Raw genomic sequence first — 26,978 nt, 5'->3', positions numbered from 1 at the left:
TTAACAGTTTACAAGAGAATGTTATTTTCAAGGAATTGTCCTTTACTCTGTTTTGTTAATCCAAATTTTGTATATATTTTAATATTAGTGACTGTTTTATATTGATTCTCTGTAATTTTAAACATTCTCACCATTTATATAGGGCACAGACCCTATATAATGGTGAGATAATAAATAAATAAGGGTTGCCTGTCAGGTTATCTGCCACCATTACATTAATAAGGCAATGGTTAGGCCACATCTTGAGTACTGTATACAGGTCTGGAGGCCTCATTTCAGGAAGGATGTAGAGCTGCTGGAACGGGTACAGAGAAGGGCAACAAGATTAGTGAATGGAACAAAGGGTTGCTCTTACGAAGAAAGGCTTAAGTTTTGCAAATTACAGAGTCTGGAGACTAGGCACCGGCGAGGTGATCTGATAGAGGTGTATAAGGCTTTGAATGGTTTGAGCATGCTCAATGCCAATGTGATACTTCATCTTGCTCAGAATAATCACCTCAGAGGGCATAAATTCAAATTGAGGAAGGACGGATGTCGGATAGATGTGCGGAAATTTGCCTTTGGCCAGCGGGTGGTTGGTTGGTGGAACCGACTTCCATCACTTGTTGTTGAAGTTGATAGCCTAAACAAATTTAAAGCTCAACTGGACAGGTATTTCGAACGAACGGAGGGGTGAAATGGGAGTGGGTTTTTTTTTTTTTTTTTTTTTGGCTGATGCTGAATAAGCTTGCTTTCTTGCATCATATGCCTCTACTAATGCTAATGCTAATGCTAATATCCAGTTTCCTTTTCTTTACTGCAATTACTGTCATAATTAGATATCAGTACATCTTGTCTTGTGTTTATCATTTTTCTATAAACTTCATCTATTTTATTTTGTCTTCTAAATACATAATTTCAACCTTTATTACATTATTGAAACACTTTTTCATTTATCTGAATTTCTGATATGTTCCTTTTCATCAGTAGTTACTAAAGCAACTCAGCTTTTAACTGCACAGTCGATTCATCAAAGGAAGCTTCTGTAATAACAATTGCCCAAATATGCATGATATGGTAGGAAGAGGTTTATAAACAGTATGCTGATTAGGCTTAAAAATTTCTTTAATTTTATTTGCCATTTTGGCTAATTCCAGGAGTTCTTATTTTCTCAGATCATTGCTATATATGGTATTTAACATGGTAAGGAAATGACAATACATCATTCAAATCTCTTGAAATATTATATATGAAAATACAGTAAGTGCCGGTTATAGCGATCACGTTTGCAAATTGAATTTTGATTCTAATAAAAGGCAATTTTAATAAGCGAAAATTTACAAATATTATCCAGAGGCTATAAAATTAAGATATAAAGCACAAATTTACACTTTATTACCAAAGGTTTATTACCAATTAAATGATACGTGAAAATCAGAAGAATATTATCCACAGGTTATCAAAATAAAAATAAATTCATACTTACGTACATAGCTTAATTAATATACATATCAATTAAACATAACACATAATATGATTATAATTTAAAATAGTCCCTTAGTTTAGATTGCTTTAAATTATCACTACAAAGTCTATTTATAGATTTTTCAGTATTGTGTAACAGTATATTCACGATGCACAGCACAAAGTATTTGCTCTTTAACATTTGGAAAACATTGAAAAGTCTCCCTCCACACATTCCTCGTAATGCTTTCAGCATACCTGTTTCTCTGTCATTTCTCCACGGCAGCAAATGTTTTATGATTTCATACTCATAGAGTTGGAAATTTTTCTACAAATGGCAGCTACAGAATTCTTATGAACTTCACCCTAAATTGTCAAAAAGTAAACAGATTTGTAGTGTTACCCATAATATCAGTTTAACAAATGCTGTACTATAAACAATGAGGCAGTTGTTGTGGAACCTGAAACTCAAATAACAGATACATTTACACTGCTAATATGCACTCTACCACACTGGTTATTCATAACTGAGTAATTGGTGTGATTCATATAGTAGAATATGGCTGTTAACCTTGGTGTTGGTACATATGTTTTTTACTGTTTAAAGTACATTTTACACGTCATATTTTTTACATAAATTTGAACATAAAAATGTTTTGCTCTTTACATGGTTTAATAGTTTCAAGGCATTTTTATAGGAACTTATTTTATTTTTAGCTGTAGAATATGCTGCTACATTGGTTCCATGTAATTTTGAAATATCCTGTATATTGAAAAAAATTGCCCTTCATGTCTAATTAGCTTACCAGTCCTTTTCTGTTCATTAAAAAAAAAAAAAAAATGGGGGAAGGGGAACATTTTCCATTTTGAAGAGATGTATATGTACATTCACATCAATACTGGCACATTTTATGGCTTTAATATGCTTTCTAGTAAATAATATGCTTTCTCGTAATGCTTTCAGTTGCTATAAACATATATGAAGCAGGTCAACTGAAAACATGTTTCTTTACCATGTTTTTAGTTGACCTGCTTCATATATGTTTATAGTCATCATCATCATCAGGCATTTTCAGTCCACTGCAGGATGAAGGCCTCTCCAGCAACTTTCCAGTTCCTTCTGTTTTGAGCACTGGCCAACCATTTACTACCCAAAAACTCATGAATTTCATCTATCCATCTCCGCCTTTGTCTTCCAGGTTTTCTTCTAGCTCCTCTTGGGTACCATTTTGTTATTTTCTTAGTCCACCTGTCATCATGTCTTCGAGCTATGTGTCCTGCCAAAGACCATTTTAGTTCTTTAGTTTTGATAAGAATGTCCTTTACTTGAGTTTGCTGCCTAATCCATGTGTTTCTCTTCTTATCTAACAGTCTGATTCCCAATATAATTCGTTCCATTCATCGCTGTGTAGTTCTCAGCTTCTCCTCCATTCTTTTGGTGAGTGCCCAAGTTTCACTTCCATAAGTCATGGTGGGGAGTATACATTGATTCATTATTTTATGTTTCAGACAAACTGGGATTTTGCTCTTCAGTATGTGACTATATTTCCTGAATGCTATCCATCCAAAATTTATTCTTCTCTTGACTTCCAGCCATTTATCATTATTACAGCTAATAACTTGTCCCAGATAAGTATATGACTCCACCTTTTCAATTACTGCTCCTTCAATCATTATTTCCCTTTCCGTGGCATACTTGTTCATCATTACTTTTGTTTTAGCCATATTCATCTTTATTCCAAAATTCTTACTAACTGTGCATAACTGATTAAGATTTTCCTCTAATTCTTTGGGATCGTGGCTTATGACCACAATGTCATCTGCAAATCGTAAATGGTTTAGGTACTCTCCGTTCACATTGACTCCTTTCTGCGATCAGTCTAATCTTCTGAAAGCTTCCTCAAGGGCAGCAGTAAACAGCTTCAGAGATATTGTCTCCTTGTCGAACTCCTTTCTCGATTTTAAATTTGCTACTGTCTTTGTCTAGTCTAATAAAGGAGGTAGCACTCTCGTATATTTTCTTCAAAATCATAATATATGGGGTATCTATGCCTTGTCTTTCCAGTGCCCGAAACATTGCTTTATGCTGTATGGAGTCAAATGCCTTTTCATAATCCACAAATGCCAGGCATAATGGTGTTTTATATTCATTTGCTTTCTCCATTAGCTGTGATATTACATGAAGGTGATCCATATAGTAGTCTTCTGCTATTTGAATTATGCCTTCTCTGCTGTTTATAAGTATGCCATTGCTATTCTTCAGTTTCAGTATCATTTGTCTTTCTGTATTACTGCTCATGGCTGCTGATTTAAATCCTTTCTTTTCCCTTAATGCTTGTTCTACTTTTCTTGTGTTAAATCTTCTTATGTCCTCTCTGAGTCTCTTTCTAATGGCTTTGCATAACTCAGTATACTCAATTTTCTCCCTGTCAGTGTTTTTCTTGCTCTTCATTTGTCGTCTTTGGTTCATCATGACAAGTGCTTCTTGACTAATTTTTTCTTCTTTGGATTTCTGTTTCCCTAAAGGTTTCTTGGGCTTTATCACTTTCAGAAAGTTGTAATATTCCTCGTCGATATCTTGGTCCTGAGCAGTCTGCAGAAGCTCAAACTTGTTCTTAAGTTCCAGTACATACCGCTTTTTCTCCTCCTCTGTTATCTCAAAGACCTTTGTATTATTTACTCGAATCAGTTTTTTCCTTTCCTTTCCTACATCTGTATCAAGTGTACATCTTACCATTCTGTGATCACTTCCAACATTTACCTTATTCAGGACGGTAACATCATTCACAATATATCTTCTGTTAGTGAGGATGAAGTCGATTTCATTAGTTGTTAATCCATTTGTACTCTTCCATGTCCACTTTTTGTTCACCCTTTTCTTGAAAAAAGTGTTCATTACTGACAGTCCTTGAGATTCTGCAAATTCCACAAGTCTTTCACCTCTTTTATTTTTTTCACCAATTCCAAAATTTCCTATAGTTACTCTTTCTGCGCTGTTTTGCCTTTTTCCAACCTTAGCATCGAAGTCTCCCATAATAATAGTGTAGTGGGTTTTCTGCTCATCTAGAAGACTCAATTTCGGTGTACATTTCTTCAACCTCTTCATCATCATGGCTCGATGTTGGTGCATAAATCATTATAATCTTTAGCTTGTACCTCTTAGAAATCTTGAGTATTAGTCTTTAAACCCTTGGTGATGTACTTTTGAATTCCAAAATGTTGTTTTTAAAATCTTTATGGACCAGAAACCCAACTCCACCTTCACTCCTATCACTGTTTCCATTGGTGTACTGCAGATTTCCACTTGATAAACTTATAAGTGATTCATTTCTTCTTCTTGTTTCAGCCAAACCAATGATATTCCAATTCACATTTTCTAATTCCTTTTCCAGCTCTAATATCCTGTCTTCCCCGATGAGTGATCGTACATTATAACAGGCCAAGTTCAGTTTCCGTGCATGGCAGCCTGGTCGTACCCAGAGATTCTTAGCACCCTCTGCTTCCACTCTGATCCTCTCGCTGCCGTAAGAGGGAGAGTGAAAGCTGCTGGGGACTGAGGGCCATTTGTATTGTTGTGCTCTCATATGCTGGAGGGTTTGGTCTTTTCCTCTTCACGCTGACCAGGCGTTTTGAAGAGAACCACTCTACACGTTCGTTGCCACCTAAGTGACATAACTGGGCTTACCATCGAGAAAGTGTGCATGAGTGGATTTTAGGGAAGCAGGCCAACTGGACTTCTCCTATATCTTCTGTAATAGAGAGATATTGGATCCATCAGTGTTTTAGGCTGAGTGTCTGATAACACACAGGATACCTGTTCCCCTCTAAGCCCCTATGTTTATAGTAATTAGGTTAATACTACCACTGGCAATAGATTTTGATCAACCTGCTTTTTACATGTTTGTACCTTATATAACACTTGAGAGGGCAAAATAAATGATGGCTGAATATTCACATTGGAATGGGTCACAAGGGGATCATAAATACAAACTGTATGGGAGAAAACTAACAAAATGGACCCCAGGACATTTGTGTTTCTTGCATCTTTCAGGTTTATTAATACCAACTTGTAGACCAGTTAAATAATGCCACCTTTCATTTTTGCATGAGACAATTTTGGAAACAGATTGTATATGATCAGCTTGTTAGAGAGATTGAAGCAGGGCTTTCTTGGAAACAAAGAATTGTTTACTATATTTCCACCTAATAGTGACCTTAGAAAAAATAAAATTACCACCATTTAAGCTAGGCGCCTCTGTAACCAGGTGTGCAGGAGCAGCAGTGCGTCGCACACGCTTCTTGATTAGACCGGGGTTCAAGCCCGTGCCCACCAAATACGGAGGATGCGGAAAGGTCAGGGAATGACCACTGCATATCCCCGGAGCAATATGGCCTTAGTTGCTAATGCTCCAAAAAAAACAAACATAACAAACCATTTAAGCTCGTATCATTAACAAAAGGCACAATGTGATGAATCCAGGCTGAAGCTCAATTCTGGCATGCCATTCTCTTCTCCTGCACTGTTAGATCCAGTCTGTTTTTCTAGGCAGGGTAATATAACAGTAATAATATATGTAATTTTGACATTAATTGAATTAATATCACAAAACACAGAGTATTTGTTACAATTTCTTTAATAATAATATCATTACAGGACCTACAATAGTATCGGTAAAATAAACTTTATTATTTTATTGCTTCTCTCATAAAAATACATTATATATTTTCATGTACTGTGATATATAAGCTTCAATTTTGGATTCAGTTTGTTTTCTAAACTATGCTAATTTGATATAAAATTCTGTTTATAGATCATTGTCAGAAGCCATGTCTGTAGAGAAGATAGCTGCAATCAAAGCTAAGCGACTTGCTAAAAAAAGATTAACAATAAAGGGAGATGATGATATTGGTTTAGGTATACCAGATATTCAAAGAATACTTGAATATGATGTTGATGTGACTAGAGACATTATTAGCCGTGAACGACAGTGGCGGACCCGCACAACTATTTTGCAAAGCACAGGAAAGGTAATATGAAAAATTAGTTTAAATTTGAAACATTAAATTTTATACTCCTGATTATTCAGGAGTATAAAAGTTTGCAACTTGATTATTCAAGCTGCAAATGGTATATTGCATGATGACACACCATGCAATATATCATATGGAAATTTGATCCATTACCTTGTTTTGTAAATATTATTCTATAAAATCAAATTTTCAGTAACAACTTAATAAATTTTGCATTAAATAATAGCAGGTGTAGATGAAATTAGACCTGAAATGTCAAGGTGGAGAGAAAATAATGTCATTCTGATTACATCATTTATGGAGAGGTTGTTTTCTGAAGGGCAGTTTCCAGAAGATTGGACTAAGGCTTTAATTGTACCAGTACATTAAAAGATCTATGCAAGTATCTTTAAAGAAGTGAAAAGTAATGAATGAAAACTTGTGGAGTCAGGTTTTAGACTAAATAGGATGCTGGAATTAAATATTCACACTAAGACAGATTATGACATATAAAAATAGTCTGGGATTATAGGATAGTCATCTGTATTCTTTGTTCACGAAAAAGCATATGATAAAGTACTTAAAAATTTGCTCTTTGAAATTTTAGAAAAATATGACATCAAGGATAAACTTTTAAGGGGAATAAATTTGTACAAAGATAGAAAATCTTCAGTAAGGATTGATTGAAGCATTAGAAAATAGTTTAAGGTTAAACTCTGAGTGAGTCACATCTGCACCTTATTGCTTCTACTTTTTATAATTGGACCATTTAATAAAATAATGTAAGTTACTGACAAAGTTTATTGTTGTAGATGTTAAAATTGGATCATTACCATATATGAATGATGTGCCATTAAATAGGAGCTTGCAAGATCTTTATGAATCTCTGAGTAAATCAGATACAAGTTGTAGAGAATTTGATATGAGAATTACACAGAAAAAAAGGTATGAAAATTTAGTGTAGACTAAATAATCAAAAAATGGAACAACTCAGTAATTTTGAGTATCTAAGAACAGTCTTTAATGAAAATGGAAGAGTATATGCTCTGCTTATAGTCTGGCATGACCATATAAGCCATAGGAGGAGCTTACAACTTATCATTTTTGACAAGAATACAAACAATACCATATGTAGTTGTCAAATGGGCTGAAACCATGATCAACCCTTCCCCCATGCTGACCACCTAGCCATGTCAGACATGCAAATAAACAACAGAATAAGTGAAGTTAGAACTGTAGGAAGCCAATTAAATTCATTTGAAACAAAAGAGAAATTAGACAAAATTATAATGCTTATAACACTTTTAAGCCTTATGGAGCTGTATAAAAAATAAAGGTACTCAAAATTTAGAAACTTCAGAAATGAAAATTTTAAAGAAAAATAGAGAGCTTACTTTGGCTAGGGATAAAGATCTAACAGGAAATAGGATAGCATGAAATAAGATAGTGAATGGAAAATTGTAATTAATTAGTGAAAATTGTAAATAGTGAATTGTAAAACTACAGAGTGCTGAAAATCTCGCTGTATCTTTTTTTATCATAGATTAGGAAATCTGAATACTAACACTTATTACATGACACAAATAGTGAAGTAGGAAAAACTGATATAACTGACAAGAAATAACACAGTAATGGCAGACCTGTTCTGAAACCAAAACCACTTGATTGGTTATGATGTTGATTATGTGGAGTGATGTTGTCTTGTGTAATTGGTGGCTTCCACTTTGTCACTAGATCATTACAGGTTGTACTTTTAACAGAGGTGGAAAATTATTTGAAAGGATATATAGCTGCATTTTTGGCTGAGTACAGGTTTAAATTTAGAAATTTACATTAATTAACTTGATTTAAAACTGCCCTTCTTTCAAGTGATTTCCTCTTGTCTTTTAATTGAGGAATTTCTTTTTGTCTAGGAGATTGCATTACATTTTGGTCGTTGACCTTGGATGGACGAGAATAATGTTTTTTTTCTCTTCCAGCCATGTTCTGTTGTTGACCCTGGTTTTATCATTGAACAGTCCTCTGTTTTTGTTAAAATTATGGGTAAACTTTGAATGGCAAATGCTTCTTTAAACCTTCAGTGTTAGCCAGGCAGTGAATTTTAGATGTTTAAATTTAATGTGCCTGTTCAATTCAGTGGCAGGCTACATCAGTATTTTAGTTTATCTAAAGTATTGATGCTGCCATTCAAAATGTCATTTTTAATACTCATGGAGTCTGGTTATAGTCTATAGATAACTGCTAAATCTAGAATTTCTAACACTGAGAAATGTTAGAACTAGTAGTTCAACTTGAAATGGCAATTTAGCTGGTAGTTAGAACCCCTGATTTATTTCTGAAGGTTAATTTTTGACTTGTTAAAGGAGAGATTTTAAATTTGTAAAACATGAAAAGTGTGCAAAGTTTTCAAATGATTCGAGTTAAGGTATATTGATATCTAAAAATTAAAACCATATATATATTTTTAAAAATTTTTTTTCATGTATTTGCAGCATAGTTGCATATTCAATGAAAATTGACTTACTAGTGTAATAAATATGATAAAGGCAAATATTATAGATTATGATTTTAAGCTCTGGAATGTGTAAACAAGGTGGATTATAAAAGTGCAATTGCTGAAGCATCATGCATTTCTAATCCAGTGTGCAATAAAATGTATCAAATTAATTTTTATTTTTCTGTGGAATGCAATAAATGTTTGAAAGATTTACAGCATTAGATTGATTGGGAGGATGATGGTAGGACAGTTGTAAGCAGAGGTGGATGCCAAGAAATTTTGCTTCTTGAATAGTTGCACAGATATCTAAAGGGGATGCACATTATTATGATGCTTTGTGGGTCTTCTTCAGTTGAATGGGGAGGAGATTATACAGTTACAGGAATTAATGTGTGCATTTTTGCTAAATAAAATCCTTAAAAAAACCAAATTAAATACTGGGAAAATATATAAAAATATAAAATCAGCCCATGGGTGTGGTTTGTTCTATTTCCCCCTCCCTTCAATGGTCATATTGGAAACAGGGATAGATGGCATAAAGACAGGTCAGAGGTTGGTCAAATGAATGTTCCAGGATGGTTAGGTTAGCAGCATTCTGGAATGTTAAGATGTTGGATGGCTAATAGCAAAATGCTAGGTGTGTGTGTGTGCGTGCGTGCGTGCATTGAGAGGGGCAGCAGTAATTCTCCCTTCCACACAAGCTCCCATTGGCAACAGGAATGATAATTTAAAGGCAGAGTGTATACAGCAGGTTTCAGGGAAAAGGAATATGCAAGATGGCCTATGAATTTTTGTGATGGAGCCGAAACTAATAGACAAGTGGACCATGTTCTCTTTACAGATAAGTTGAGATTTAAGTCTTGAAACTGATCCTTTACACATATGTATAGAGATAGGGAAAATAAGACCAGGGTATATATAGTTAGAGAATTCTGTTGAAATTTCTTTTTTAATTGAATAAAATTGAATTCAGAGCTTTTATTTTCACATCTTCCTGTGTTCTTACATTTATTATATGCATATGAAATTTTGTATGTTCTTCTCTTTGAGAATATGGTTGCTAAAAAGAGGAGGGTAACCCATCTTTCTTTTACTATTGCAACCCTGGCAAGTTTGTGTTCTTTGTTAACTTGCCAGTTAAGGAAATTATGATGCTCAGTCTTTTGCATTTCATTTAATAAGAGGACTGATTTCCAGAATACACTTTCCATTGCTTATGATTCCATTAGTTATATATTTTAATATTTATTAACCTAGCAGCAGTCACATCCTTGTTTGTAACAAACACAGGTGTGCAGACCTGAGGGTCTAACTTTGTTTTTTGTTTCTGGAAAAAGTTGAGTACTTGTGTACAATATTTCTTGTCTTCTTGATGGATTGCATTACTTATTGCATGTAGTTTTTTAATTTTGATTAAAAAAAACTTGAAGTTTAAAAAAAAAATGTGTTTTTTTTTAAAGTTATTTTAAAAAACACAAAAAAATATTTTTTCAAGAAATAAAAAAAAAAATCTGCAGTCCTAATATATAAACACGAAACTAACAGTTGCTTCCATTTTCCAGTTCAGAGAATCGTTTAAGAGTGTGAAATTTCAAATTCATGTTTGCAAATATATTAATGTATTATTTTTTGAACAAATGAATGAATAAATAAATAAGGAAACCATTTTACATCAATAATAATAAGACAAAAAACACATTTTTTACAATTTAGCATAAATCAAAGAGAAACTACTTTCTACAGCAGACACCTCACCACACATCAGCCAGCTTGTCAGTTTCAAACTACATTGTAGTAATGTAGCATTATTTGCATTTTGAGTTGCAAATAAAGAATGATTTTTCACTTCTAAACTATCTCAAATAAAAGCTTATATACAGGAAGGTAGGAAGGAATTCAGATTTTTAGTCATTAATTAATAATTAATGCATATTTATTTTTGCTAGATATTTTCCAAAGATAATAGATAATTCTGAAGGTAACCTGTCAGGATCTTCAGAAATATTTGTTATCTTTTGATTAGATTGCTACACTACATGATACACAAAATTATCTAGAACATCAACGTTGAGTGTGAGATTCATGGTTCCACGAACTGTGGATGTGGTATGGACTAGGTCCACACCAGAAGAAGCACTCTCAGAACATTACTCTTCGTCTTCCTGCTGGCTTCACAGTTGGGACAACATACTCAGATAGTAAACATTTTTAAGGCATTCTGTATACTCAAACTCATCATAATTGACGAGTTTAAGTATACTGGAAGGGTGGAAGGTTGGAAGGGTGTCTAGCATGGCTTCTTGCTCTACAGGACCATTTCCATTGAGTCACATTGCTGGTTCAGTCGGCCTTTCACCATTCTAATTGACAGTGTTTATTTGATTTTGTGCCGACCGGGCTAGCCGGGTGGGTAAAATGCCTGTGGCAACCCAAAGGTCGCAGGTTCGATTCTCGCCTCGGGCTTGGATCAAAGTACTGCAAGAACCTTGGGAGGTGCATTATGGCCACAGAAGTCTATGCGCCAACAACTACCAAAAAAAAAAAAAAAAATTGATTTTGTCATAAAAAGCTTGTGGGTTTGCGTCTCTTCATTGAAAATTCATGGATCAGAGCTCTGCGTTTGTGTTGTGGAAAAGGTTTTTGTCTGTGGTTCTCTCAGATACAAGCTTGGATTTTCTAGGGCAGAGGTCACCACTTAGTTTTCCCTTGTAGTCTCTATTAGAAAAAATTAAATCTTTAAAGTTCAGTTCCTCTTTGGCATATAATTAATTAAACATCAAGTAAGTATTATGACATATTTTTATTTTTTTGTGTTACAGCACACTTAGTTCTTATTACATAGCATGAAGAAAGATTCATTCAGTATAACTTATGGTCAGTTTTTTAAATGTCATTTGTCAAATTAAGTGAATTTACAAAAATGTAAAACTAAAATAATTACTTTATGTATTATTTTACTGACTTAAGTTAAGGTCACCCAAAATCTCTGAAAAATCGTTGGCAGTTCCATTCTCAGTGATGTTCATTTTTACTGACAATTCTACCAAATCCCACATAACTTTTTTTGACAGAATTTAAGTTACCAACTAAGCTGCCATGGAGGACTGTGATTGAGACAACTGATAAATTAAATTTTTTTACTTGATAACAAGTTTATTTACCTGCTCTAATACTTGAATATCTTGTGCAGATGGAATAGCCCCCCCTCCCCCCCCATAAGTTATTCAGTTTTTCTGTCTGCAGATCCACTAATGAACATCCATTTCTATACAGATATGAACTTGGGAGACTTTAATATATATGAAAATGAATTTGAACTTTGTCTCAACTACAATTCTTCTAAATTCTCTTACTTATTCACTGTATAATTCCTTTTGCTCTAAAAATAGTACTTATGTATACGTCCACATTAATGTCAAATACTTCCTAATCTGGAATCTCCTGTACCTTAAAATTCCTTCACTTCCTTCTGTCACATTCATCTGCTGCTGAAATATGAAAAATGCAGTGAAACGCAAACAGTTACTCCTGACATTTCCAAGGCTTTTGATTGTGTTTAGCATAAAGGACTTCTAAACAATCTTCCATGTTGTGGTTTGCTTTTTGTTTTTTGGAATTGGTTAGTAGCCAGTTTTCTTTCTGACCACTCATTGCAATGATATAGATGGCTTAAAATTCTCAACTAATGCTGGTGTTCCACTAGGTCCTGTTTCTTCTTCCACTCTTTCCCTCTGGTATATTAATAACCTTCTTCCTATTAACTGGAAATCCTGTTTTTGCTGATGATGGCACACTAAATTGCATTTTCCACTTTTAGAAATCTTAGTTCACTCTAATTCCAAAACACACTTCTCTTATTTCTTGTTGGTTGCTTATGTGCTCATGTTTGATAACACTCAGATTTCTAGACCAGATTGCATGTCTTTATTGGAGATTACCCTGATTTCTAGTCTTCTCTTGGTATAAACACATCATAACTATTTTATTTTCTGCATCAAAAAACTGAGTGTTCATTTTTTTTTTCCATTGCCAAAACAGCTATTGTCTGTACAAAACTCAAATCCACCCTATTATGGTATGTTTTTTTTTCACATCTGGGATGGTGTCTGCAAAACTTCTTAAGCTCCTATCCAAAAGAGGACAGTCAGGTTAATAAGTCATCCATTTCAAACTCACTATCATGTAGATGTTTAGTTTTTGCTGAATGTCCATTCTTTAGATATTTCCATGGAGGACTGTTCTTTTGAATTGACATCTGTAATTAGCATCATTCTTCCAAATCAGTCCAAACAGGAGCCTGGATTAGTCAGTATCAACATGCTGTCCAACTCCAAGCTTGCAGAAATAAGTGTTCCTCTTCTTCATTTGTCCCTTGTATTTCTGTGTTATGTAGACACATTCCTTCACATTTATTTCCTAGAAATTACAATCCATTGTAACAGCTTACGCTTAATGCCATACCTCTCCAATTTGTACAGCAGTCTTCCATGTGCAACAGTATCAAAAGCTTTCCTGAAATCCAAGTATATGATATCAAAATTATTTTTGGCATTTGGTTCCTTTGTGATCACATCATAGTATCCAATAAAATTGGGCAGACAAGACCTCCCTTTAACAAACCCATGTTGTGTCTTAACTATTATTGCAGTCTTGTCTAGATGATCATGCAATGCTTCTTTAACCAGTGATTCCATTATTTTCCCCGGAACACAAGTTATACTAACAGGTCTATAGTTACTTGTCTCTCCTTTTGAATCCCCTTTGTGAATTGGTGATACATTTGCACATCTCCAGTCCATAGGGACCTCCCCTGAGTCCAAGGAAGCTCTCATAATTATGGCTAAGAGTTTTGCTTACTTCCTTTGCTGCCTCCTTTAATATAACTGGATAGATCCCGTTCACCCCAGGTGCCTTTTTTATGTTTAACTTCAACAATTTCTCCTTCGCTTTGCTCTCAGTTATTACAAAATCACTTAGCTCCCTGTTAGAGTTTGATAAACTTCTGGCACTTCCCTCATTGAATAACCCCTCATGTGTGAATGTAGATGCAAAATACTCATTCAATTTATCAGCTACCTGAGCATGATGATCAATAGTCAATCCACCTATGTTAAATGGTCCAATCTGATTCATCCCTTTCCTTCTAGAGTTTACATAAGTAAAGAACTCTTTGCTGTTTTTCTTTGCGTCCTTTGCCAAAGATTTCTTGTAGGCTCCTTCGCCTGCCTAACTTCCTTTGTGACTTGATTACAGACTAGTTTGTATCTGCCATAGGCTTTTGTGTCTCATGATACTTTATATGCATCCCATACATTTTTCTTCTCTGTCATGAGCCTCATTAATTCATCTGATCCATTTAGGCCTAAACCATGAACAGTATTTCTTAGTTGGAATGAAAAGCCTAGTAGCCTCCAAAATTAAGTCCCTGAAGGCTTCCCATTTAGAATTCACTATTGGTAACATCATCAATTGATCCTGCTGTGCAGAATTTAAAAACTGTCTGAAACCCCCTGTAGTCACCTGCACGAAAATGAACGCTCTTCACTTTAGCCTTGATGGTAGTTACATCTTTAAGTAAATCCCACATCAGTACACTGTGATCACTGTCACCTAGTGGTTCCTTTATTTTCAAATTCTTAATGCATGAATTATCACTGCTGATAATTCGTGCATTAAGGCTAAAGGCTGTTAAGGCTATTCTTACATTCAAATCAAGACTGTTACTCCCTCTGGTTGCCCCTTGAACATGTTTCTGTAGAAAACAATCCTCCAATAAATCCACAAAAGTCTTACTAGCATGCGAGTGACCAATCCACAAGTTCCAGTCAATATCTGGAAAGTTGGAATCCCCCATTACAAGACATTCTGATTTACTGGCCCACCCTATTTCTCTGCGCAACTGTTCGTTGTACTCATCAGATTCATTAAGCCTATAACATACACCTACTCTCATTTCCTCTTGCTTTATGTCACACCAAACAGACTCAACGTTGCACTGTCCAGTTTTGTAAACTGGATGCACTTCCTTAGATTTTATGTGTTTCTTAACTAACAGCATAACCCCTCCTCCCTTCCTATCCTGTCATAATTTACAGTTGATTAATTGTGTAGTTTGCATCTGTATTTTTGTAATTAATTGGAATGTTCAAACATTGTTTTCAGCAATCATAATTCATCCATCCACCATCTGTTATTCAGGTCGGATGGATACATAAGGGAAGTACCTCTTTGCCTATGTCAGTTTGTAATTTGGCCCATTGTATCCATTGTGTATATTTTTCTGAACATTTTATTTTGTCATGTATGTTTGTGGGAATGTTTGGTATGATAGAATTAAAAAAAAAAAAAAAAAATCCGCTGCAACAAATTGTGTTAACAAATGGGATAATTTATGTAAATTATATTGAATGAAAAAATTCCCATTCAAAAAAAAAAAAACGCTATAAATTAAATTGTGTAATAAAGAACGAAACCCTGACTAATAGTCTCTCTCCATGAGTCTCTTTATTCCATTTATGGATAGGAATGATGGATGGTTCATATTGTATATGCATATCTGGTGCCTAGCTCTCTACTTTATAATGCTGCTGCTTAAATTGTATTTAAATGTTAAGTTGGCATCATTGATTGCTATCTTCAGATGTATCTTATCTTAGTTTTGACCTTTATGCAACACATTATGTATGATAAAACAATTCTTGCATACTACACATCTGTTCCAAGTTTTGTGTGTTAAATTTTCTCAAGCAGTATACAAATTTAGTTTTATATTCATAGCTGTAACACTTGTAGGAAACAGTATAACTTTAAAGTATTGAGATTTTTTTTTTTTTTTTTTTTCTTTTCCCCAGAATTTCTTCAAAAGTATTTTTCCAGTCCTTCAGGGTATTAAAGTAAGAGAAGAGGGAGGTAATAGGCAACAGCCAGTACCAGAACCCTCTCAGACACCAAGGGTAAGTTTTATTCCTTTAATATACTTTTTAATATTCTTTTCAGAAAGTTCAATTCATTTGATATGGATTTTAATTTGTGTTATATAGTATGTAAACAAATGTCTGTTTCCATAGTGATCAGTTTACAGTTAAAAAAAAGGTAATATATATATAAAACTTTAATCTTATTACTTTAATAAATACTTGTTAATGCTACAGTAGTGTTACAGTTGGTTATTAAACATAGACATTGATGCATATCTGTTTGCCATTGTAAGATGTTCTGTGTTTTTTTGTGCACATCTGTAATTTGTTTCTTCAGTTTTCTGGAATGCAGTTTAAGCATTCCAGAATTAACTGCAGCAATATACACTGCTCTACCATTACTATCTGGACACCTGCCTTTAGACAAAAAAAGAGCTTTTATTGTGTCATTTAATATTTTGTGCTGAAACCTTTTGCTTTTACGACGGCCTTCAATCTTCGCAGCATTCTCTCAACCAGCTTTTTATAAATGTAAGGTGATATTTTCCTCCACTCGGTCTTTAACACAGCCACCAATTTGGCCTTGTTCTTTGGGCAATCTCGACGTGCATGTACCTGGCCATTCAATACATCCCAAAGATGCTCTCAAAGAGGATTCAGATCAGGACTCTGGGCTGGCTGATCCAACTTTTCCACATCCATGTCCTCAAACCACTCTATTATGACCAGAGCAGTATGGCATGGTGCATTGTCTTGCTGATACAGACCTTCACCAAAGTATTGCCATAATGTTAAAGTGCATAATTGTGACGTTCTGCTATTGCACAGCATTCATGGTTTTGTCGATAACAACTAATCGGCACAAGCCAAACCGTGATTGGTTGGTTTTTTTTTTTTAGGAGCATTAGCAACTAAGGCCATATTGCTCCGGGGATATGCGGTTGTCATTCTCTGACCTTTCCGCATCCTCCATATTTGGTGGGCACGGGCTCGAACCCCAGTCTAATCAAGAAGCGTGTGCTACGCACTGCTGCTCCTGGCTACGGAGGCGCCGCTCAAACCATGGAAAGCAGCCCCATACCATGACACTGCCTCCACCAAACATCATTGTTGAGAGGATACAATCAGGAAGGAACTGTTCTGCCGGCATTTGTCACACCTAGGGATGGCCATCAGACTGGTAGAGTGCGAACCTCGACTCATCTGTCCATAGGACTTAGGACTGTGGAATTTTCCACTTCTCTACAGTCCAGGATTCGTGCTCCTTACACCATGTTAATTGGAGCAGCATTTGTTGAGATGACCAATGGCTTCTGAACAGCTGCTTTGGCACACAGTCCTTGGCAGAATTCTCTTGTCCTGTTCTGTTAGTTTTCTGGGTTTACCAGACCATTTTTTGTCTATCGTTTTTTGTTTACGTCATTTGCATATGATGTCCCTAACCATTGACCTAGGGATCTCCAGAATGACTGCGATGTCTTGTACAGAATATTGCTTATGTGGCATCCTACTATGATTCCACGTTGGAAATCTGTTAATTCTGTTGAACCTGTCATCTTGCATGCTCATTTTTCCAATTGTCTGTTCGAAGCCCAGTGTGCATATCTTTAGCAGATTCTGTGACATGTTGCATGCATAGGACCTGTTTCCTCATCCATTCAGGGGTGTCCAGATATTAATGGTTGAGCAGTGTATTTAATATGCTAATAGTAACATATTTAAGGATTTCTTTCTTTATATTTAAGAAAGCAATTAAAGTTTTTTATGAAGTGCACACACACACTATATGAACAATGCAATAGTTATAGGACAGTTGCAGAATAGATGTGCGAAAGTTTGCATTTTTAGCCAACAGGTGATTGATTGCTATAATAAACTTCCATTTGTTGTTGTGAAAGTTGATAGTTTAAATAAGTTCCAGGAATTACTAGAAAAACTATTGGAAGGAACGAATAGGTAAAATGGGCGGTGTCATTTTTTAATCCCCCCATCCCAATGCATTTCTTGCATCATTTGCTAATGCTAAATCAAATAACCTTCATTTAGTTCATCCTCAAATTACCACATTCATGGAAGGAGGTAATGAAATTGGTACCCAAATCACTGGCAGACAGGCCACAGAGAGATAAAGTTGCTTAAGCAGTTATGAGAGATGTATTAGAGTAGTAAAACAGAATATAAAAATTATTATGCAGGTAAGGCACAGCTTGGTTTATATGTAGAATTGAAAAAACGAAGCCCATCAATCTCATATTTATAAAAATCTTCACTTTACCACAAATTGCCTTGGTATGGCACTCTGCACTTTAAATAAAAAAGTACTGCTCCAGTGAAGTGTACTGCTGTTTATTTAAAGTGCTGTACTGAGGCAACTTGGGATCGTTCCCCCACAATATGAGATCATTATGGTGGTCTCCCTGCTCACCAGATCTTAAGCTAATTGAGCATTTGTGGAATGAGGTGGATCATTCCACAAACCATTCCACATTCTCTTTGGAATAAGATATGGCACAATTTGCCACAACTGTAGGGAGCAGTTGAGTCATCTTGGAGCAGCATCCTGGTAATAGACTTTCAGCACCATGTTGAGTCCATCTGCAAGTAGTAAAGGAGGGACCTACTCACTCTTAGGTAGATGTACTTAATCATGTGGCTACTTGGTGGGTATGGCCTTAGAAATAAATTTATTAAAGTGAAGACCGCCTTGACCTTTTGTGTGTGGTGGCTAGCAGACATTCAGCTACTTTAAATAAGCTCTGGTATTATTCTCACATTTGAACAAACCTGTTTTATGCACACCTTGTCTCTAAATATACTAATGAACTTGTAAGCTGTCTAGCAGTGTTAATTATTTATAAAAAAAAAAAAAAAGACCAAATAATATTCTTGTGATGTCTTTGTTTAAAAGTAGTATGTTTACACTGGTATATCAGCCGAAATAAAACAGTTGAAATGAAGATGTAAACTTATCTTTCTGCAGTAGTCACACCAAGTATAAACAGAAACTTGTCTTTGTTTATGAAGTAGGCAGGAGGATTTGCCCACTCTGTCTCGCCGGGACCCCCACATTGTTCACTAAAAACTCTGGTTCCACAAAACGGTCAATATAAGGAATGTATTTTGAAATTCACTGAATGATTTACAGTGAATTATTTATTCTGTAGGGGTCAGGCAAATAAAAATTGAAATATCAGTGGATAATATAAAACTGTATGTTATCATATTTCTTGTCGTGTGGATACATTGCTGAAAACTTTGTTGTACACAATATTGTGAATTGTATTGGTCTTGAGATCTTTGGCATTGTACTGAGTTTTGATGCTGCCATTTGATGAGACAGCTGCATAAAGCTGACTTTTCCCAGAGGTCAGCTTATTCTTATCTGTGCAAAGTCCCTGGCATTTATTGACTGTCACATTGAAAGCCAGCAATATGGGAAGGTAAAAAGGTAAATTATGTTTGTCATTTGCATTTTTAGTATTATATGAAGAGCAGCAACATATGTTACATTTTTTCTTGCCATTTAAAACAGATAAAACAGTAAATAATTGCCTTTAAAGCAGTGTTTCATTCATGGGGTTGTTGTTATCCGTGTAGACTTTAAATTCAAACACTTGGATTTAAATTCAAAGACTTTAAATTCAAACAGGTGGGTAAATGGGATGTGTTAGAGTAACTAATAATAAGGATAGGTATATGTATACCAATGCTAGAAGTATAGTAAATAAATTTGATGAATTTGAAGTGTTGGTCAAGACATCAAAGGTGGATATTGTTGGGATAGCAGAGACGTGGTGTCACACAGATATAAGGAATGCAGAACTGGAATTTGGGGAGTATAATGTGTACAGAAAGGATAGACAGGATAGGAAGGGAGGAGGTGTTATACTGTTCAAGTCATTTTGGTGTGACATAAGCACTGCAAAAGCAAAAATAAGAGTAGGAGTGTGTTATAGGCCTAATGACTCGAATGAGTACAATGAACAATTGTACAGAGAAATAGAGTGGGCTAGTAAATCAGAATATCTTATAATGGGGGATTTTAACTTCCCAGATATTGACTGGGACTTGTGGGCTGGTCACTCACACACTAGTAAGATTTTGTGGATTTATTGGATGATTGTTTTCTGCAGCAGTATGTTTGAGAGGCAACCAGAGAGGGTAATACTCTTGATCTCGTTATCAGCAGTGATCATTCGTGTATTAAGAATTTGCAAATAAAGGGACCACTAGGTGGCAGTGATCACAGTGTACCGATGTGGGATTTAAAGATATAATTACCACCAGGGCTAAAGGAAAGGGTTTTTACTACTTCCGTAAATGTGAGTACAGTGGTCTCAGACAGTTTTTAAATTCTGTACAGTGTAATCAACTGACGATGTTACCAACAGTAAATTCTAAGTGGGAAGCATTCAAGGAATTAATCGTGGATGCTACTAAAAGTTTCATACCTATTAAGAAATATTGTTCAAGGTTTAGGCCTAAATGGTTATCAAATGAACTAATGAGACTCGTGACAGAGAAGAAAAATGTATGCATATAAATTATCAAGCGACAATATAAAAGGGATGCATATAAATTATCAAGCGACTCAGAAGCCTATGGCAGATATAAGCTAGTCTGTAATCAGGTCACAAAGGAGGTTAGGCAGGCGAAGGCAGATTACGAGAAATATTTGGTAAAAGATGCTAAGAAAAACAGCAAGGATTTCTTTACTTATATAAACTCTAAAAGGAAGGGGATGAATCTGATTGGTCCGCTTGATAACGATGCTTCGACTGTTGATGATCCTGCTCAGATAGCAAACAAACTGAATGAGTATTTTGCATCTACATTCACACATGAGGAGTTATTAAAGTTTGAAAATGGCAGAAGGTTATCAAATTGTAGCAGGGTGCTTAATGATTTTGTAATAATTGAGAGCAAAGTGGAGGAGAAATTGTTGAAGTTAAACATAAAAAAGGCACCTGGGGTGGATGGGATCTATCCAGTTATATTAAAGAAGACGGCAAAGCAACTAAGCAAACCCTTAGCCATAATTATGAGAGCATCCTTGGACTTAGGGGAGGTCCCCACGGACTGGTGATGTGCAAATGTATCCCAATTCACAAAGGGGGATTGAAGGGTGACACGAGTAATTACAGACCAGTTAGTTTAACTTCTGTTCCGGGTAAAATAATGGAGTCACTGGTTAAAGATGCATTGCAGGATCATCTAGACAAGACTGCAGCAATAATTCAGACACAGCATGGGTTTGTTAAAGGAAAGTCTTGTCTGACAAATTCGATAGGATATTATGATGTGGTTACAAAGAAACTGGATGCAAAAAATAATTTTGATATCATATATTTGGATTTCAGCAAAGCTTTTGACACTGTTGCGCATGGAAGACTATTGTACAAATTGGAGCAGAATGGTATTAAGGGTAAGTTGCTACAATGGATAAAAGGATGGTTGAGTGGGGGAAGACAGAGGGTGGTAATTAATGGGTGCTGCCCTTCGTGGACTAATGTTATTAGTGGAGGCCCACAGGCTTCGGTGTTGGGTCCTCTGTTGTTTTGTATATTTATCAATGATATTGATGAAGGTATATCAGGCTTAGTGTCGAAGTTTGCAGATGATACAAAGGTTGGCAGGGTTGTTAATGACAGTAATGGCAGTGTGCTACTGCAACAGGATCTAGATAATTTGGGCAGATGGGCTAAGAAGTGGCAACTGAAGTTTAACCTTGACAAATGCAAAGTACTGCATATGGGTAGAAGTAACCCGAGAGAAACGTACCAACTGTGTGGTACTACACTTAAGGTGGTAGAAAATGAAAAAGACCTGGCTATAATTGTGCAGTCAGATATGAAGTTTTCTGAGCAATGCAGACAGGCTGCCAGGGCAGGTCATGGGGTTTTGTCAATGATATATAGGAATTTTGCTAGAAGGGAAAAGGAGGTGATTGTCTCTCTGTATAAGGCAGTCGTCAGGCCACGCCTTGAGTACTGCGTACAGGTCTGGTGCCCTCATTTTAGGAAGGATGTAGATTTGCTTGAGTGTGTACAGAGAAGGGCAACAAGATTGGTGAGGGGAATGAAGGGATCCTCTTACCAAGAGAGGCAAGTTCTGCAAATTGCAGTGACTGGAGACTAGGCACCTGCGTGGTGATCTGATTGAGGTGTATAAGGCCTTGAATGGATTGAGCACGCTGAATTCTGATGGGATCCTTCCACTTGTTCAGATTACGAACCTAAGGGGGCATAAATTCAAATTAAGAAAACACAGATGTAGAATAGATGTGCGGAAATTTGCCTTTAGCCAGCGGGTGGTTAATTTCTGGAACAAACTTCCATCTGTCGTGGAAGTTGATAGGTTAAATAAATTTAAGGAGGAACTGGACAAGCATTTGGAGGGAATGGTGTGATTTTTTTTTTGACTGATGCTGCATAAGCTCATACACTTGCTTTCTTGCATCACATGCCACTACTACTACTACTTATGCCAAGAAAAACAATGTAGATTGTAGAAAAAGGAACACTAAATATACAACAAAACTAATGTCTCAAATTAATTCTATAATTAGAGTTATACTTGGCAATGATGTCCTAATCAAAATAAAAGACAAAGGCAAAGCTTTTTTCACTCTAAGCAGTGCAAACACATGACACTCCATCCAAACAGATGTAACCTCACATCTACCAAAGAATGGGTTTGTCACTTTCATAAGTAAATGAATTTAAATAAATGGTGAACTCAGAAGAACCACTCTTCAAAGTGGCATCAGCACTTGGGAACTCTGATAGTATTTCAGTCAGCCATTGACTGCTTTTAATGTTAACAGATATCCGTATATGATTTGAAAGAAAGCAAATAACGAACAAATTAAACTCAAAATTGCAACTTATGCTATGTCCATCACCCTAGGCTAAATAAGCAAATATAGCAAATGAAATATACATTTGAATTAACCCAGGAGATATGCAAATTAATGTTGAAAACTTTATATTAATAAAGTTTTCAACATTAATTTGACTGCTTTTTTTTTTTTTTTTTTGATTGCTGTTTTGTTCACAGGGCTGGAAAATTAATGCGATGTACATGTGTGCACTATGATAATAGGAGATTAGTATTAATATTAGTAATGGCCGCATGGTGCAAGAAAGCCTATGGCTTATGCTGCACCATCCAAAAAAAAAAAAAAACGAAAAAAACAATGATAAAAAAAAAAAAAAATAATAAAAGAAAAGGTTGTTGTTTGGTTTTTAGGAGCATTAGCAACTAAGGCCATATTGCTCCGGGAATATGCAGTGGTCATTCTCTGACCTTTCCACATCCTCCGTATTTGGTGGTGACGGGCTCGAACCCCGGTCTAATCAAGAATCGTGTGCTATGCACTGCTGCTCCTTCCCACCTGGCTACGGAGGCGCCTGTAAAAAAGAAAAGGAAATTAAACCTATCATCCTATGCACTTCCCTCACCCGAAGGTACTATCCAGATGACCTTTGAATTTCCCCAAACTGTCAGCCTCTACCACCCATGTAGGCAACTTATTCCAGTAATTTATAACTCGCTGGCTAAAATAATACTTCCTGCAGTCCAATCTAAACATTTCCCCCCATAACTTTAATTTATGTCCCCTAGTTCTTGCATCATTTATAATCTTGAAAATTTTGTCCTCATTCATTTTATTGATGCCTCTCAGAGCCTTAAACACCTCAATCAAATCTTCTCTAAGATGTTTAGTTTTCAAACTCTGCAACCCACATATTCGAAGTCTTTCTTCATAAGGACAACCTTTTGCTGATCTCACCAGAATTACCCGTCTTTGCACCCTTTCAAGAAGCTCGATGTCTTTCTTTAGGTGTGGTCTCCATACTTGAATGCAGTATTCCAAGTGTGGTCTAACAAAAGCCACATGATAATGGGATTATCACGTCCCTATCTGGCGCCTCGGTAGCCAGGTGGGAAGGAGCAGCAGTGCGTAGCACACGCTTCTTGATTAGACCGGGGTTCGAGCCCGTCACCACCAAATACGGAGAATGCGGAAAGGTCAGGGAATGACCACCGCATATCCCGAGCAATATGGCCTTAGTTGCTAATGCTCCTAAAAACCAAAATAACAAATAACGTCCCTATCTCTACTTGCAAAAGTTTGATAGATCATCGATAGGACACCATGGGCCTTCCTTGCAACCTGTTTACAATGGTCAGAGAATTTCATGTCCGCCAGTATCTTAACACCGATGTCCCTTTCCTCCAGTACTGGATTTAGTTGAACTCCACCAAGTGAATAAGTTATTTTGGGATTACTGTTTCCCAGATATAATACCTTACACTTTGTTGGATTAAATCATAGCTGCCATTTTTCTGACCATTCCTGAAGTCTATCTAGGTCTCTCTGAAGAAGCTTAGCTTGACAGTGATCATTAACTACTCTACCAATTTTAACATCATCTGCAAATTTAGACATCACGCCTTCTATTCCTTCATCGATGTCGTTTATGAAAATTAAAAACAACAGTGGTCCTAATACTGATCCTTGGGGAACCCCACTTCTTACATCAACCCAATCTGAGGAATAGCCATTTATCACAACCCTCTGCCTCCTGCGCTAAGCCATCTTGCTATCCATCTAAGGATTTTCCCAGTGATTCCAACCTGTTCCAGCTTATAAAGCAACTGCTCATGTGGGACTGAGTCAAAAGCTTTTGCTGAAATCTAAATAAACAATGTCGAAATTATTCCCTAAATCCAGCTCGTGAGTGACCCTTTCAAAACAGCAAACCAGATTTGTTAAACATGATTTTCCCTTTACAAAATGCTGAGTATCCTTGAGAATTTCAATTCTATCCAAATGATCCTGAATTCCACCCTTGATCATTGCCTCCATGATTTTCCCTACCCCTGAAATCAGACTGACAGGTCAATAATTTCCCACTTCGATCTTAGAGCGACCCTTATGTATAGGAGATACATTGACACTTTTCCAATCCAACGGAATCTCCCCAGAGTCTAATGATGCTCGCATAATTAGCCTCAATGGTTCAATGCACTCATTAGCCGTCTCCCTTAAGATTATAGGGTATATTCCATCAACTCCAGGAGCCTTACTGGCCTGTAGGCTCAAAAGTTTTTTCATTAAATAATCTTGTGAAATTTAAAAATTATTAATTACATATTTTTCAACTTCGCTCCCACAATTTCCCATTGCCACAAAAGGTTTTTCATTTGTAAATATCGATGGAAAATAACTGTTGAGTTCATCTGCAATGGCAGCTGGTGTATTTAATACTATCCCCTTTCCCTTACATAAAGGTCCGATCTGGTTTGTCCTGCTCTTCTTGGCATTTATATATGTGAAGAATTCCTTATCCTCCCCCCCCCCCTCTCAAGGCGCCTCCGTAGCCAGGTGAGCAGGAGCAGCAGTGCATAGCACACACTTCTTGATTAGACCGGGGTTCGAGCCCGTGACCACCAAATACGGAGGATGTGGAAAGGTCAGGGAATGACCACCGCATATACCCGGAGCAATATGGCCTTAGTTGCTGATGCTCCTAAAAACCTTTGCTCTGTTTGCTAATGATTTCTCATAAACTGCCTTTGCCTGTCGAACCTTTTCTGTGGTTCTATTACAGATCATCTTGTAGCTGTTATAGGCTTCAGTACTTTTTATTGCTCTGTAACCTTTCCATGCCACCTTTTTCTGCTCAAATAATGTGCAACTTCACTATTCATCCAACTTGGAACTCTTCTCGTGGAGTATTTTTTTAATGGTAAATATGCATTCAAGGCATCTCTGATTATTGTTTTCAAAGCATACCACAGTTCAATTGTATTCGTTCTCTGTGCGATATCTACCCAGTTAATAGAGGCCATGTAGCACCTTAAGGCATCGTAATTTCCTTTTCTGAAATTATAACCCATTCCTTTGCCTTTTACTACTGCTACCTCTCTCTTCATCATCCACTGTAGAACTCAGTGATCACTTCCTGCTACTGGTTCCTCTACTGTCAGCCCTGGCTTGTGTCATCTGATTCATGGGTGATGATGAGGTCTAGGATATTCTTTTCTCTAGTACTTTCCCTGACATGTTGATACAAATAACAGTCATCTAGTTGATTCAAAAATTTTGTTCCACCATGTTGAGTTTCCTTCCCATTTACTCCAATCAATTAGAGGCAAATTGAAATCACCCATAATAAGACATTGATGCTTACTTGCCCATTCCATTTGCATGTAGAGGCTTTCGTCATAATCTTCACAATCAACTGGTCTGTAAATTACTCCTACTTGCATTATACCTTGTTTCCAACTATCTCACACCATACAGATTCTATACTAGCATTTGAAATGTCTGAATCCGGGAAAGCTATCGTCGCACTGAGGCTGCTTCAGATAAGAAGCATTACCCCACCACCCCTTCTATCTACCCTATCCTTCCTAAATACATTATACAAGCCGTACTGAAACTCATCATCCCCAATTTCCAGGTGGCACCACGTCTCCGTAAGCCCTATTATGTCTGCGTTACTTGTTTTAACCTGCAGTTCGAATTCACTCATTTTATTGACGACACTTCTAACATTAGTATATAAACAATTAAGACTTACTGTTCTTGTATATTTAACAACCCTAACACAACCCTTGAAGTTTTCTAGGCTCCTTCTCTGGCATTAGCTACCCACTCACTTGAAACGTTTTTGCCCCCAGAGCATCTAAATAATATGTCCAGTTGGGGTAACAGATAAGAACTCTTGAGGTATGTGCAAGAGTTACTTTGACCAATATTATCAGATAAACGCATATCAGTATTACCCACATCCCCCTAACTAGCAGTTTCCCTGAACCTTTAAGGTATCCTCAATAATACTGGCAAAAACGTTTGCACCACCTTTGTTTAAGCATATCCCGCCTCTACAAAACAAATTCCTTCTTCCTACAAGTGTGGGCCATGCTGATAGAAATTTCTCCCCTAAAGCCTTGCATAGTCTTTCAAGTCTTGAGTTAATCCACAAGGCTTTTAACATTGTGGCCTAGCTCACGGCATTTACTCAGCATGGTCCTGTATTTTTCCTGCGTGAAATAATTGTTACTGCGTGTGTGTGGAAACGCTCATGAATCTGAAA

General features: G+C 36.2%; 1 protein-coding gene across 1 annotated transcript in view; it reads left to right on the top strand.

Moving 5' to 3' along the window:
• hyx (cell division cycle 73 hyrax) overlaps window positions 1-26,978 on the top strand; it is a 157,580-nt gene that overhangs the window by 83,887 nt on the left and 46,715 nt on the right. Inside the window, exons 7-8 of the mRNA XM_090370078.1 lie at window positions 6,255-6,471; window positions 15,802-15,903. Coding sequence (XP_090226204.1) covers window positions 6,255-6,471; window positions 15,802-15,903 — 319 coding nt within the window. The remainder of the gene's footprint in view (window positions 1-6,254; window positions 6,472-15,801; window positions 15,904-26,978) is intronic.

Source organism: Mastigoproctus giganteus, chromosome 3 (assembly GCF_048544385.1).
Source record: "Mastigoproctus giganteus isolate SK-2022 chromosome 3, ASM4854438v1, whole genome shotgun sequence".
Taxonomy (NCBI): domain Eukaryota; kingdom Metazoa; phylum Arthropoda; class Arachnida; order Uropygi; family Thelyphonidae; genus Mastigoproctus; species Mastigoproctus giganteus.
The sequence above is the reverse complement of the archived record's forward strand: the minus strand, read 5'-3'. Positions and strand labels throughout refer to the sequence as shown.